This window comes from Castor canadensis, chromosome 13, assembly GCF_047511655.1.
Source record: "Castor canadensis chromosome 13, mCasCan1.hap1v2, whole genome shotgun sequence".
NCBI lineage: Eukaryota > Metazoa > Chordata > Mammalia > Rodentia > Castoridae > Castor > Castor canadensis.
Window position 1 is genome coordinate 78,022,724 of NC_133398.1, and position 16,035 is coordinate 78,038,758.

At 39.8% G+C, this 16,035-nt stretch overlaps 1 protein-coding gene across 1 annotated transcript; it reads right to left on the reverse strand.

The window, feature by feature from the left end:
- Positions 1-531: 531 nt before the first annotated feature.
- On the reverse strand, positions 532-5,972 carry C13H9orf40 (chromosome 13 C9orf40 homolog). The gene is made up of 2 exons (XM_020186181.2): positions 5,354-5,972; positions 532-1,301 (listed from the first exon to the last, which is right to left on the reverse strand). Exons 1-2 carry the CDS (start codon positions 5,759-5,761, stop codon positions 1,143-1,145), a joined length of 567 nt encoding a protein of 188 aa, XP_020041770.2. The 5' UTR covers positions 5,762-5,972; the 3' UTR covers positions 532-1,142.
- Positions 5,973-16,035: the final 10,063 nt, after the last annotated feature.

Genomic DNA, 16,035 nt, shown 5'->3' on the forward strand with positions numbered 1-16,035 from the left:
CTGAATTTTGGATTTAATGTCATCAACAACAAAAAATACACAAGTAGGGATGACAAGTCATTAAATAACAAAGTCAACATTCAGGATGCAGTACAAAAAGTAACTTAGTAATTGATACGTAACTCAAACACAAACTGCTTACTTTATTTTTTAACAATAAAACAGTAATAGAAACACAATAACTTACTTGTGACAAAGCCATCAACAGAGTAAAGTAAGAACAAAACTAATAAACAGGCATTGCTTCAGCTCAAATTAGTTGTCTCCTTTAAACAGGAAAAACTACCACTAGTCTAGTTGGTCTCAATCCTATCTACGCATTAAAAGAATGGAGGAAAGGAAGACTGGTGCTTAAAAAAAATTACCTGTATCTAAGGCCCACCTCTGAAAAACTAAACCAGCATTTCTCTAGAATGGGGCCCTACAAAGTTTTTTAAAGTGCTGCCAGTGTTGAGAACTACAGGTGTAAAGTAGTAAATGACACAAAACGCGCCCTCAAAGCAACTCAAAATCAAGAAACTACACACGATACACTTTTCACCTTTCATTCTTAGTTTAACAAACATCAAATACTGGATGGAAGTGATTCAAACATGCTAGACAAATTGAAATTCTCACTAGTTTACCCTTATAAAACTCTTAAAACACTGGTTTTCAGAAAGAATCCCCCACATTTTAAGTTTGCATAGGTGTTCACATCAGCTATTTGTTCAACTAAAAGAAGTCAATAAGATGAATTAGAAAGTATTTTGTTATCAGTTATTATAAAATGATATTTATTTCATGTACCACAAATAAACTTTTTGGTACAGAGAAGAGGAAGATTTAAGTGTTTCCCATCTATTTCTGAAACTGCCAGAACTCCTTTTTATAAGATCAGTATCATCAAAGTCAGAACCTAAACAAAACTTTTTTAAAAAAATGCATACACAAAATACTTAATATATCCTTGACAAATCTCTACTGGGAGGTTCAGTAGTAACAACGGGCATGTATCTTCAGAACAACCTTTCCTCATTTTTCAGGTTTGGAAACATCATGTCAAGTATGAAAAATAACTTTTCCATAACTTAAGAATACATGAATTCACTTAAAGATTTCTCCTTCAAATTCAGTGAATTCCACTTCTTCAGCTCTTTTTGTCAGGATTCCATATCAATCTCAACCACTTCATTCTTGCCCTGAAGTGTTGTTTCTGTCAGGTTGTCTTCACTTACATCTTCAATGTCTGCCAGGTCAATAGGTGGTAAAGGATTCCTCCAGTACTGGAACGTGTTATACTGCCAAAATTCTTCATTGTGCTTTAAGGAGAAAAAAAAGAGATGAAAATACATTAGTGGCAAAAGTTTGGCTTTTTTTTGTTGTTGTTGCTATTTTTTCCCCTGGAAAATGGTGATATACACCTGTAATTCTAGCACTCACTCAGGAGGCTGAGGCAGGAGGATACCAAGTTCAAGGCCAGTCTGCTACTAGCAAGACCTTGTTTCAAAAAAATCTCATAAGAGCTAGGGGTGTAGCTCAGTGGTAAAGTGTTTGCTTAACATGTGTCAAGCCTTGGGTTCATCCCCAGCACCACAAAACAACAACAAAAATTAAATAATTTTAAAACTTCCTTTTTAGCATTTTTATTTTTAACAAATATACATTTTTAATTCTGATGAATTAAAGTACTTCATGTATCCAATCAAATCTGTGCATTTTAATATTTGTGGATTTGTAAAAGTGTTTACTAATAAAAGAGTTTCCTCCAAGAGCATTTCTTTTCAGAATTTTCTAATTTTTCACTCAAAGAAAATGTCTCAAAATGATCCTGACATGTTTTAAACTTTCAATGAGGACAATAAAAATTTTAAAATACACATTCATTAACTTATTTTTGGTCTCTTCCCTGAGGTTTGGTTTTCTAAGAGACTGACATTAAATAGTTCAAAATATTTTAATGACCTTTCATAAAGTATTAAGATATTAACACAGCAAATAGAAGGAAAACATTAAATTGATCATTTGACTAAAAATATCTTTTAAATCAATATTAAAGTGTATCAATCCAAATGAATGGTGGCTCCTTAAAAATTCAGCAGCTTACTCTGAATGACTTACAAAATTATTTTAAGCAATGAAGTTAAAATTGGAACAAAATTTTCAAGCATTCCCAAAATGCACTGTGCAAAGAAAATAGCATAATTGCATACAGGCTTACAAGGTGGTGATACTTAACATTTATGCCCTTGCCAGATCAATATTCATGTTCCACCATGTCTTATTGTTACTTTTTTCTACTTGCTATAGCAACACTGTCCAACAAAAATACAATGAAAGCCACATATGTAGCTTTCTAGTAACAGTAAAAAGAAACAAGTGGAAATAATTTTAGTATTTTATTTGATGCAATATATCCAAAAATATAGTTTCAACATGTCAGCATTTTAAAACTTAATGGTGCAATACATTCTCTGTCATTCTAGGTTTCACAATTTTCCAGCACTATTCAAACTAGTGAGCACGTTTGAGTGCTCAGTGGCAGCATGATTAGTGAAGAGCATAAGCCTGTGAGAAGACTCATTAGGAACCTGTGTCTTACATGTTAAGGCTTACTGAACCAAGTCTTTGGGGGAATCAATTAAAATTGGGATAAAAATATAATAAAGTCAAAAGATATCAAGAAAAATTTCACTTTAATAAGCAAACGGGATTGAAAAGGGTTTGAGCTGTCTACCTTTGGAAAATCTAATTGCTAAAATTACCTACTTACAAAGGTCCTTCAATGTTAATATAACCTAGGAGCTAAAAGTGCAAACTTTGCCACTAGGCAGACCTGGATTTGCATAACTCCACATCAGTTCTGATCTTCTCCGCACTGGTAATGTGGAGTAGAACCACTGTAAGACTCAAGGATTAGCATAGTCATTGTCCAATATTGCTAGGTATTACATCCCCCAGTGAATGTGAATCATTAATCACATTCTTTCTAGTAAAACACTTGTTTGCTTTTTGTTAAAAATACCTGACAGTAAGAGTCAACACTGGCAGAGCATAATATGATTCTATCATGAAAAAAAAAATTTCAATACCTTTTAGTTCTCTACTTAAAAAAAAAAAATATCTGAAACAACATAGGCCATATTCGGAGGTTCCAGGACAAAAATGTTACCATTATTCTGCCTGCACTGCATTTTCCAATGTAGAATAAAGGTATTTGAGGTGGTTATTTCCTAAATGAGATCCCAGGGAGAGGACAGGAATTTAAGCCCTATTCTGAGCACAATAAAAACCAGGCAGACATCTATTACATGGCAACAGTTTTCTTATTTCTCTGTTTTTGTTATAACTTGTTTTCCCTTGGTAATTAGCTTAAAACAGAAAAGGTTACCTTGCTTAGTGCCAGTGGCTCACGCCTATAATCCTAGCCCCGCAAATAGTTCATGAGATTCTATGTCAAAAATACCCAACACAGGCAGAAGGGGAGATAAAGGAGAATGGTGGAGGGAGTGAATTCAACTATACTATAATGTAAGATCTTTTGTAAATGGCATAATGTACCCCCAGTACAACAATAATAAAAAAGATTCAGGTTACAAGGCATGCACGGGTGGAGCGGGGGAAGCAACACAAAAAAGGACTGGCAGAGTGGCTCAAGTGGTAGAGTGCCTGTCCAGCAGAGGGGAAAAAAAAAAGGTTGTCTTTGGAGGCAGAAAAGCAACCGGGGAAGCTGGACAGTGCACATTCTTCTCTTAGGTTTACAGAAGAGAAGCTGCTCAGGGAACTATGCTGAAAAAGAAGGAAATTGACTGTTCCTGGGCTTTTGCCAAAAAGAACAGACTAGACTTGGTAAAGAAGGAGCCCTACAACCAAGCCTCTTCCCTGTGGTGAGCTTGCAGCAACTAATGCAAGTGAGAACTGGCAGGTAAAGTCACTTGTGTGTGAGATAAGACACAATACAGTTGTGCTAGCAGATTCTAGGCAGGCGTGATGTCAGTTTACTAAAAACTCCCCATTTCTCTATTTTCCTCTTATCAATTCTGTACATACCCACTCTGTACCCAATGTATTCTGGTGGAAAGACAAGCATATATATGGGTGGGACACCAAAAATAGTCTGAAGAGGAAGATTTCAAACTACACAGTACCTATCCACAGGTTTGAATGACCATCATCGTCTTAATGTTAGTTTTGAACATCTAATAGAAATTTAAAGAAAAAGTGTCTAAAAACAGCTCATTTTCTAATTTCCAAGAAAACTGGAAGTAATATTTATAATTCCATCCAGAAATGGTCATTATAGTGATTAAAAGATAATTTCTCACAACCATAGGGGGGGAAAAAAATCTTGATCTCAACTATAAAATTCTCATTATCTTACTAGACTTTTCTCATAAGCACGTAATACGAAAGAAATCTCTTTTTTTTTGGTATGGTAGCTCATAAACTCTGACATAAAGTACTTAAGACTAGGAAAATGATGGGTGGATGTGGATGGTGCTTGAAGAGTTTGGTGAATTCTGAGCACTATACCTGGTTCTTCCACTCTTCCACCCTTAATCCCCGCCCCTCCCCTCCCCCGTAAGTTATCTCAGAACTGATTAAAAAAAAAAAAAGCAGCTTGAATTCTTAAGTCTACATCAGAGTTGTCAAATAAATTTGTGCCACAAACTTTAAAAATTTTCCAGTATTCTTACTAAAAGCGCTAAAACTAAGTTTATTCAATCTGACACACACAAGTTATTTCATATGTAACACTTTTGAGGTATTTGATATCTTTTTTTCAAGTCTTCAAAATCCACCGTGTTGTACACTGGCAGCACATCTCAATTTGAACCAGTCGTATTCCTGGTTCTCTCTCAGTAGGATTCGAGTTAGCAGCTACCAAACTGAACTTGATGGCTCTAGACAAATCAGACCCCAGGACTCTCAGGGGCCTAGGCGAGAAGAGGAGGCACTTCTCAGGGATCCCGGTATGTGCTTTACTGAGACACAGGTAATTTTCAACAATCCTATTTTACAGGACTGGATGATTTAACACTGAGCTTAAAAGGCTGTTCCCAAGATCCGGCGGTCAGTGCCCTCCGCCATGTACACCTCCTGCACCCCAATTAACTGATGACTACCACAGTGGCCACGCTTGGTCAGTCGTGCCACCCCTTTCTCCGACGTGGTCGTTGGTGAACCCCTGTGCTCGCAGCTATGGTCCTCGCCTCTTACAGCCTGCCGTCCACTCGGCCGGCGGGGACCCCGCGCTGCGCCTCTGGGATATCTTAACACAGGTCTGTAGCGGGACACTGCTCCCCGGGACGCGCGGTACCTGGGGAAAAGGGGGGGCCCTGCGCCCACAACCCCGCTGCTCCCAGGCCCCTACCTGGCGCGGTGCGGCCCCCCAGTCTCCCCGCCGGGGCCCTGCGCGCCCCGCCTCGTCGTCGCCACCGCCCCTCGGGGGCCGGGCGTCCCGCAGCTCCTCCCCCGGCCCGCGGGGCCGCCCGGGCAAGGGCGACTGCGACGGCTCGCCGGTCTCCAGCCCGCGACTTGCAGGCTCCTCGCCCCCCGGGACGTCGCTGTCCCCGCTGCCTCGGCGCTTGCTGGGCGAAACCGAAAGCTCTGTCATGGCCCCCGCGTCGATTTTCCGCTTTCGGGGCTGCCCGGGGTGCGCGGTCCCCGACGGCGGGACCCAGAGCGGCGGCGGCGGCGGCTCCTCGGTGAAGTCGCAGAGCAGGAGCCGCTTCCAGGGCACGTGGAACGTCAGCGGCTCAGCCGCACGCCGCTTGGCCATGGGCCCGGAGGCTTGGGGAAAGCTGCGGGGGGCGGAGCGCACGAGGGCGGGCTAAGCCGAAGCGGGCCAGACGGTCGGGAAGGTGGAGGGGGCGGGGCGGCCCGAGCCCGGTGCCGCCCGCGCGCGAGGCCTTCGTCGGTGCGGAGGTGAGGCCCGGACGTTGAGCCGCCACGGCGGAGCGGCGGAGATTCGAACCTGCGCACAAGTGTGCGCGCGCGCATGCTCGTCGTCTGGCGCAGCCGCTGATTGGTGGAAGCCTTTAGGGCGCGTTCCCGAGCGCCCTCGCGGCCGGAAGTGCGCGCCCCGGGGGAGGCGGGAAGGTGGCGGCGGGCCGGTTGAAGATCGGGAGCCGCGGCTCGCGGGAGGCGTGGCCCTTTTCAGGGGCGGGCAGTGCGGTATGTGTCGGACCCTTCCTTAGGGAATTCAAGGCCTTCCACGTGAATGTGTCACTGTGTCCTTCCTCGTGTCAGTGACCACGGGGACGGCTCCGTGGGATTAGTTTTAAATGCGCTGGTGTTAAGAGGCTTTGCGCTTCGTTATTATCCAAACCGACTGAAGGGGAGTCGGGGTCGAGGGGAGTTAGCAAAAGCTAGCATTGAAAGAAGCAAAAAAGCAGTGTTTTGGGCGGCGTCTGCCCTGCAAAGTGGAGTAGGCACCACAGACCTGGAAGACCTTAAGAACCGAGTTGCAGACGGGATGTGTCTCCTGCAAAGTAGCTGGGTAGTGGCCAGAACCAAGTTATGACACAGGTCCTGTTTTAAACCGAAACCTACAATTGTTTGGATCTGAAATTATGTCGGAAGCCCCTAGGTCTCCGCTTTCTCGGCAGTGCTCAAATTGTAAGATCTTGATCATAGCAAAATTATGTGTTGCCAGACGAAGGGAGATGGAGACAATTGCAATACATTTGCGTTAGCTTATATTTTCATTGTTTAATAAAGACAGTAACCAAGTAAACAAAAATGATAGGAAGAAAATAAGGACTACTACTAGTGTTTGGAGGAAAGGAACTTAGACCCTTCTGGGGGGAGTGTGGAAGGAAGATAATTTGTTTTTTGTTTTTAAATATTGCCGCCGGGCGCCGATGGCTCACGCCTGTAATTCTAGCTACTCAGGAAGCAGAGATCAGGAAAATCACTATTCGAAGCCAGCCCGGGCAAATAGTTCTCGAGATCCTATCTGGAAAACCCCCTCACAGAAGTAGAGCTGGTGGAGTAGCTCAAGGTGAAGACCCTGAGGTTCAAGCCACAGTACCGCAAAAAATAAATTATTTCTTTATTTTTCCATTGTCCTGGGGACAGATGCCAGAATATGAGCTGTTCCTATGTGCTATATAATGGCACCGCCTTCCTTTCCCCTCACTTCAAAAATAATTCTGTTTTGAATGTGGAGTTCATCATCCCTTTTTCTTTGTAATTTCCCTATATCTGCCTGCGTGTGTGTGTGTGTGTGTGTGTGTAGCACTTTCTGCATTTTTTAAATAAATGGATTCATGCAAGTATATACTTTTCACTTGGCTTCTTTCCCTCAGTATATTTGAGATTCATACGTTTTGTTATGTGTTTACTTTTTATTGCCAAGTAGCATTCCATTATATGGGTATATCACAACTTGTTTATTCATTTGTTGATGGGTGTGTGGGTTGTTTTTAGTTATTACAAAGTTGCTGAAAACATTTGTGTAAAAGGCTTTGCATGGACATAGGCTTATTTTTCCTAGTGCTTTTAACAGCTGAATACCTTCATAGCACTGGATGAGAAATGGTTTTTTTGCCACATCCTTACCAGTAAACTCAGAATGTTCTGACCTGATCAGTGTGAAATAGTACCTCACTGTGACTTCAGTTTGCATTTCCGTCAATGAAGTGAGCCATATTTTTATGTTTATAGGCCATTCTTGGTGCAGTAAATCCTGGCATTTTACCCTTCATGGTTTCTTTTGCTGAACAAATTCTAAACTTAAATGTGGTTTAAATTATTGGCCTTTTGTTTCTGGTTATGGATTTTTGTTTTGATCTCATTTAAGGGGCAGGCCCTTTCACCACCACCTCTGTCTCAAAACGCCATTACCTAGACCCCAGTTTCTGCTTGGCCTAATTTGGATAACTAAACTTGTATAAAAGGACTATTATATCTTTAGCTCTCTTTGAAAATTGGATTTTTTACCTTTTCTGGTTTACATTCTGAAAGTAATTCTCTTACAGAAGGTGTTGTAAATATTATAAATATCTTCTCTCAGTTTGTCTTATATTTTCATTCCATGTGGCTTAATTTTAATGTAACAGAGTTTATCAGTCTTGTCTTTTTTGGTTTGCACATTATGTCTTGTTTAAGAAATTCTTTCCTGTGCCAAGTTCTAAATATTTCATGTTTTTGCTTCAATATTTGTATCTTTCATCCACTTGGAATTGATTTGTGTATATACACAATGAGGTTAAGGACTCAAGTTTGTTTCTGTTCCTTATAGAGAATAACTAGTTTTCTCAGCACCACATATTGAACAGTTGTCCTTTCTTTGTACCTGCTTTAAAATCAATTTTTCATAAATACATGTAACTGTGGGGAGCTCTCTTCAACTGGTCGATCTGCTATCCATGCTAGTAAAACAGTGATTTAATTATTATAGCTTTGTAAAAGGTTTTTCTAGACCAGTTCGCAACATTTTTTTTTTTTCAGGCGTGTTTCAGCTACACTTGGCCCTTTGCTCTTCTGTATGACTGTGGCATTTTCTTTTGGAATTTTGGAATCTCTGAGACAGCTCATTCTCTATGGGAATGAGTTCTTTCTTTCTTGATAAACTTTGCTGTTCTTAATAAACTTTTGTTATTACTTTCGCTATGTTTTCCATCTTGCTTGAAATCTTTCTTGCAGGAACACAAGAACTGAGGACCCCAACTAAAGCTCCTGGAAACTATAGTACAGATCAACTTAAGGAGAATTTTCATCTTTATAATACTAACTAAGCCCACTCCCTGTTCAGGAATACAGTTCCAGGGGCTGGTGGAGTGGCTCAAGTGGTAAAGCACCTCCTAGCAAGCACTAGGCCCTCAGTTCAAACTCCAGTATGGGAGAAAAAAAAAGAATATACCTCTAATTAGATTTTTAAATGTCTTTCAGTAATGTTTTATAATTCTCAGCATAAAGGATTTATCTTTTGTTAGCTTAATTCCTACTTTGTAATTTTTGTAGATAGTATTTGTTCTTTCCCTAAATGACATTTTTCTGAGTTAGAGTTCTGTAAGATGGAGATTAGTTTACCCTAGGTTGTAACTAGTATTCAAGGAATTTGTCCATTTTATCCAAGTTGTCAATTTTGTTGGAACATGTTCTCTACTTTCTGTTTCATTGATTTCCACTTAATTTCATGTTAGCCTTCTTTCTCTCACTTCTTTGGTAAAGCCCATGGTCATTGATTTTATCCTTTCTTCTTTTCTAACATAAATTATAATTTTGTTTCACCTGTAGCCAACAAATTTTATATGTTGTATTTTCATTATCTTTCAATTTGAAATATTTCTGAATTTTCCTTTTTGTTATTCTGCCACCTTTTCTGACTTCTTTTAGAGTAATTTAATATTTTGGATTTCACCATTTAACCTACTGGCATTTTTGCATTAGTACTCAATGGTTGCTCTATGGATACTACGTCTTTTACTTTTCAGTCTACCTAAAGTTAACATTGTATCATTTCATGCCACACATAAGCACCTTACAATTCATTTTTACATCCATCTAGTAGGCTCTTCTACCTATTCTCTACTTGTCCCATTTTTTTGTATAAAAAGCAGTCCGGTTCTTTTCTCAACACTTTTTTTTGTACTACAGTTTGAACTCAGGGCCTCACACTTGCTAGGCAGGCACTCTTACCATTTAAGCCACTCCGCTTGCTTTTTTTCATAATGAGTTTTTTTGAGATAGGGTCTGGTGAACTGTTTGCCCAGGTTGGCTTCAAATTGCAATCCTTATCTCTGCCTCCTGAGTAGCTAGGATTATAGGCATGAGCCATCAGTGCCCGGCTCCCAATACTTCTTGATTTCTTAAGCATAACGACTCAGAAGTTATTGTTAGTAGCAAAATAACAAAGGGAAACTTTTTTTCAGTATTTTCACACTAAAGAAGGGATATACACTCATGAATTTACTCCCTCCCTCCCCCATACACACTCAGACAGTTTCACTATGTTGTCATGGCTGTTCTCCAACTCAGGCTCAAGCGATCCTCCTGCTTCAGCCTCCCCAGTCCTGGAACTACATACTTGAGCCACTGTACCTGGCTTTATTCTTCTTACTTTTAAATTTACCTGCTTCAGACTGATTGAAGCCTCACAGCAGTTTAAGGTGGGGAAGTGGTTTAAAAAGTTTAACAATGATTTATTCTCCATACCTTGTAAATATCTCATTTAATCCTAAAATCTTGGACGATATTGCGAATTAAAGAGAACCTCTTCTCTGAGCATCAGAGCCAAGTCTACTGCTGAGTTAGTCCAACTCTGACAACCTGTTTAAAATTGCAACTGATTCTACATTTCATCTTATCCTTTCTTGGCCATACAGGGGCTTGAACTCTGGACTCTGAACCACTTGAGCCATGCCTCCTTGGTTTTTTTTTTTTTTTTTTTTGCTTTATTTTTCAGGTAGGTCTTATGTTTTTCTCTAGGCTGGTCTCAGACCCTGATCCTCCTACCTGTGCCCTCCCACATAGCTGGGATCACAGGTATGCACCACATGCCTGGCTTATTGAGATGGGGGTCTTACTATTTGCTTGGCTGACCTCCAACCTCAGTGTTCCCAATCTGCCTCCTGAGTAGCTGGTATTACAGGCTTGAGCCATGTGCTAGGCCTCCCTTATTCTTGATTCCCCCCTCAACCTATTTTTCTCCCACAGCACTGTCACCTTCCAATCTATTATATAATTCACATTTGTTATTATTCTTGTCTCCTTTAAGCACCTGGAGATAGGTTGACTATTTCTTTTTTGCCCACTAAAGCACCTAGAACAGTGCCTAGCATTTATTAAGTACTAAGCTAATCTTTGTTGAATGAGTGACTAACATTTCTGTGTGGGTGTTTCGCACACATTACTATCCTCCAGTGTCTCCTATGTGGTATCAGTCATCCATCCATGTACTCATACCAGAAGTATTCACTCATAGTTCAGTCTTTGAATAAATATTTTGAGCATCTGTTGTGGGCCAGGCAAAATTCTAGATATTGGAATCACAATGAACAAAACAAAAATCCCTGTCCCCTCTCAGTGAAGCTTACATTGGAGAGATAAACAATAGTAAGTCCATTTCTCAGATGGTGAGGATAATTTAAAATAAGGCAGAATAAGAGGAATAAGGAGGGTTTATGTACGTGGTCAGGAAGTGGGAGTTAACCAGTGTTAGAAGGTAAAGATTGTATCTCCCTCAATAGCACAGGGCAGGTTTATTGCCCATGTCTTTCATTGGGGGAAGTCAGACATGCTTACTACTTGCTTGTTATAAGATGAAGGGTTCCAAGGCAAATTATAAAAGATCTCCCATGCTTGGGTTCCTCTCCTGTAATGAAACCCAAATGCTTGTAGGTTATCATCTGGCACTCTTTCTTTTTGTTTTTGACGGGGGGGGGGGGGGGGGGGGGACGGAACTGGGGCTTGAACTCAGGGCTTCAAACTTGCAAAGCAGGTGCTCTACCACTTGAGCCATACCACCAGTCCATTTTGCTCTAGTTATTTTGGAGTTGGGGGTTTTGCTATTTGCCTGAATTCATCTCAAACCATGACTCTCCCAATCTTAACCTCCCAAATAGCAAAGGATTACAGGTTTAGGCCACTGGCACCTGACACTTTTTAAGGCACTCTGTGGGATCTGGGCCTGAGGGACCTACTGGAAAACTGATACTCTGGCTACTGTTATTACTGCGTGTAGTAAATAGCCCTTTGTTTTTGACTGAGTCTTCTGTCTTCATTTATGATACTGTGGCAGACTAACTTTCTAGCTAAAAAGTAGAGTAAAATATCACATCCTTTATAATTGACACCTTCAGCCTCAGATGAAATGCCACCCAAGTCATGGGATCTGGTCTCACCACCAGCTTGAGTCAGATGGCACAATTTTGAAGCCCAGGGTCTGTATTATCTTCCCTTAGGCAAACATTCTCTTTCTGATGGACTCTTTTTCTTGGTGCTGAGGATTGAACCCAGAGCTTCACCTATGCTAGGCAAGTGCTCTACTACTGAGCTACACCCCTAACTTCTTACCTGCCTGTTCAGAAATGTCCTTGTGTTGCCCAGCGAGTGTGTCTCTTTGTGAAGCAATGGTGGTGAGTACATGGGACAGAAAGCAAGGGATTCTGGAGGATGGACACTCATTGGATGCTGGAGGTACACAGAAAGGATGTAGCAGCAGTGCTCAGGCATTGAAGATGGACTCAGTTGAAATTTCAATGCTTATAAAAAATTTCCTGCCCATCACCATTGCATACTTTCCCTGTAGACTAGCCTCCTCTACTACTGGTCACTCCCAGCTAGGGAGAACTTGGTCTCTTGGCAGCTGTGCTATTGCACCTGATGAACATCTTAAACTTCATCTTCTATGTTCCTGTAGGAAATGGTAGCATATTAATTATGCTGACAGGGTGTGGACAGACCATGCAATGGGGAAAGAAACTGAAATTTTCAAGGGCTCATTTTCAGAGCCTTAGAAAGCTGAACTGGCAGGTGTTGGGATGGCAGATTAAAACAGGAAGCCAAAAGGAATATAACAACAAGGCTTTAATTACTTGCTGAAGTAGTATAAGCAAGAAGCTAAACCAGAGGAAAATACCAACTTCCCTCTTTCCATGCCACCCCTCATCCAGTGTGCAGGCCAGGTGGATTAACATAGATGAGCCCTCTGTCACTGCTTAGAGAGAGCCCTGAAAAGGCTACTGCAGTTTTGTGGATGGGCAGGGATGAAGAGTGTTATGGTTTGGAATCTAAAATGTACTCCCAAAAGCTCATGTCTTAAATGCTTGGTCCCCAGTACAGCAATGTTCAGAGATGGGGCAAAGTGACTGGATCAAGGGGGTCTGACCTCATCAATGTTATTAATTCACTGATGGGTTCATAATTTGATGGGCTATGGGAAGGAGATAAAAACTTCTGAGCAGTGCTCAGGCACTGGACCCAACTGAAGGGAGTAGGTCCTTAGGGCTACATCTAGTCTGCAACCCCTTCGCCTTGTGCATTCTCCTTCTATGCTTCTGCTTCCCACCTGCCATGAGTTTTGCTATGCCAGATGGTCCCCACTACCACCAAAAACACAGCCAAGTGACTATGGACTAAATACTCTGAAATGTTGAGCCAAAATAAACCTTTCCTCCTTCAAGTTGTTTATCTCAGATATTTTGTTATAAGGATGGAAAGCTAAGACAAGATAGAGAGGAAGAAGGACTAGGAGTAGAAAACACCAAGTCAGAGTAATGTGTCTTCAGGTTCTCCTCCTTCCCTAGAAGGTCTCAGCAGAAGTACCCACGGAAGGACTCTGCCAAATGCCCTTGTAGAGAGGCCTCCCGGTGGTAAACAACAATTCAAGAAAATGAACCCAGAGAATCTAAATGCTTGTCCTACTAATGTCTGGTCCTGGAACTCTTTTCTACTGTTTGCCTTTGTAGTTCTTTTTCTATTATTTAACAAAACTGAAGATCAAGATTTCTATTATTTAACAAAACTGAAGATCAAGATTCAAGGTTTTTTCCTTGGTGGATTCCAACAGCACTATAGTGAACTTGAACGAAACAAAGTGAAAACAATTAGTACAAAGCCTGGCAAACTCAACAGTCAGATATTTATGTTACTGGCTTTTTAAAAGCTTACAAAATTAGGCTAAGTTTTAAAAGTGTATGTGCTTAATTAATTAAAATTCCCATGTCTACTGTTATCACTAACTTAGATGGAAACAACCAAACAAATATTGTTTCATAGCAATTGGCAGACTTTAATATTTAAGAAAAATTAAGTCCATCATACACATTAAAAATATAGGAAATTTCATGCAGGCATGAAGCTTCCAACTCAGCCTTTGTGGCAACTTTTAATGAGAATTACATATAAATACAGTATACTTTACAGTCCCCAAACTTCATAATTTTATACTGTGATTTATACAGTTTTTTGTGTATTTTATATATCCCGTTTTGCTTTTTGCACTTGATTAACATGTCCTAAATCTGCACCACTTCAGAATATAGAATATTTTTAAATGTAAGCATAATGATTACTTTATGAAAATGAAAACATTTGTGTATAAAGCTAATTTAAGGAAAAAAAATTAAAACTTTAAGGCTTATATACTTTAATAGCTAGGACAAAACTTAAGAAGTACAAAATTAAATAAGCCCTCCAGTGACGTCTATTACTGATACCATCTCTTCAAGTTTAGAATCTATTAACTGTAAAAGCTACAATAGAAAAGGTGATACAAATTTGTATAGGACATTTAAAAAATAATACTCATGATATGAGGGAGAAATTAAAAACACGTAATAAAACAAATCCACTACTGTCAACCACCTGTTTTTGCCTTTGTGGGAAAAACAAAACTCATCTGTTTTGATACAGGCTATAGAAGAGTAAATACTAGTCAGTGATTAAAAAGCAATTCGAAATTACTCAAAAATGTGCACTCGTTGCTCTTCAAGGGGGGGCTTTTCCCCTATCGATGAATTTCAATTTCATTCATATAAGTAATGAGAATTCCCATCAAACGAACATGAGCCAAGTACTGAGGGAAAAAAGAATAGCAAATAGTTTAAAAAACAAATCAACTCATCAACAAACAACCTAAGTTATAGACTTCCCTAACTTGACAAGTCAGATTACCTCCACAGAACCCTCTACTGCATAGTGGAGTAAAGATCACAAAGGCCCCTCACTGTATGCAGAACCTCTCCCAGCTAGGAGCATAAAAATCCTGCAAAACCTAAGTGAGATCTTAAAATTTACAAGTAAGTTTTCCCACAAAAACATGACATTTATGCCACCAGCACATCAATCAGATTGTCCATGTAATTCAAACTGCCACAGAGGTCACTTAAAGCAATCAACAAACATCTGTGAAAATACTCAACAAGACATCTTTCTTTTCTCCAAGAAAAGGTTAAAACATTAGTCATCTCTGCTTTCCAAGTGACTGGAGACAATAACAAATGTAATAATAGTTTCAACAGAAAAAAAATACCAAACAAACTCCCTCCAATAAAGATCTGCTAGAGGTAGAAATTTGAAGCAGCACACAAGCTATAATTTAAGCTCTGTCTATCAGGGAACAAAAAGGATGTTAATCTGAAATTACATGAATGGTTGCTGCTTACCATGTTGAAGACACAGACCATGGGCAGTAATTCATCCCTGAATTTCATATTCAAAATTTCCCACATTCATACCATTATGCCAGCTTTGACTAGTATATAATTGTTTTAACTAAAAAAAAGTGCTTGCTTTCATAAACCAGATAATCTAAAGAAAAGACATTGTTGTAAACATCACACTAACAAACTAATCATTTCTATTTTGAGATATTTCATACGGGCAGATTTTATTCTTATCTTTCCAGTTTCCTCACACTACTTTAAAAAGGGCTTTTGTGCCTTATTTAGAATGCTGAGCTCTCATACACTTCAAAGTTAACCATGATGAGGATGCTTTCATAAAGTGTTGAGTTTAGTGTAAAGACAGTTTCTCAGTTACCTGAATATTTTACTGACCTGAATTTATTTTACAATTAAATTTAGCATTTCATGATAGTGAGATGTTTGATGCTCCTCTAAATTTCAGCTGAACTAGGAAAACAAACAAAAACTAATTCAAATGATAAAAGAATAGATTATGTACAGATTGCTCAGGTCCAACGTGAACAAAAGTCCCAGTTCCAGATGTTGATTGTGACTGAGGATCCTTAGACTCTTCTAAAAATAACATGTGCAACGCACACAAAACCATTAAAAAGTAGATTATTATGGACTTCAATACTATCAGTCAGTAATATGGCAGACTTGTAACAGACAGCTTCATGAAGACATTGGAGTTTAGGTTTTTTTCCTACTGAAAGACAATTCTGGGCTTCAAAGAAAAAAATGAACGTGAAGATATTTCCTCCATTTTTACTTGTGTAGTACAAATATGCATGGCATTAGTATATTTCTGAAAAAAGCAGTAGACATTATTAAGAAAATAGATACTATTTCTAAATTTTGTAAGGAATAAGAAGGCACCACTGATTTGAGGTTATGTCCTGTCATCACTGATAGTTGA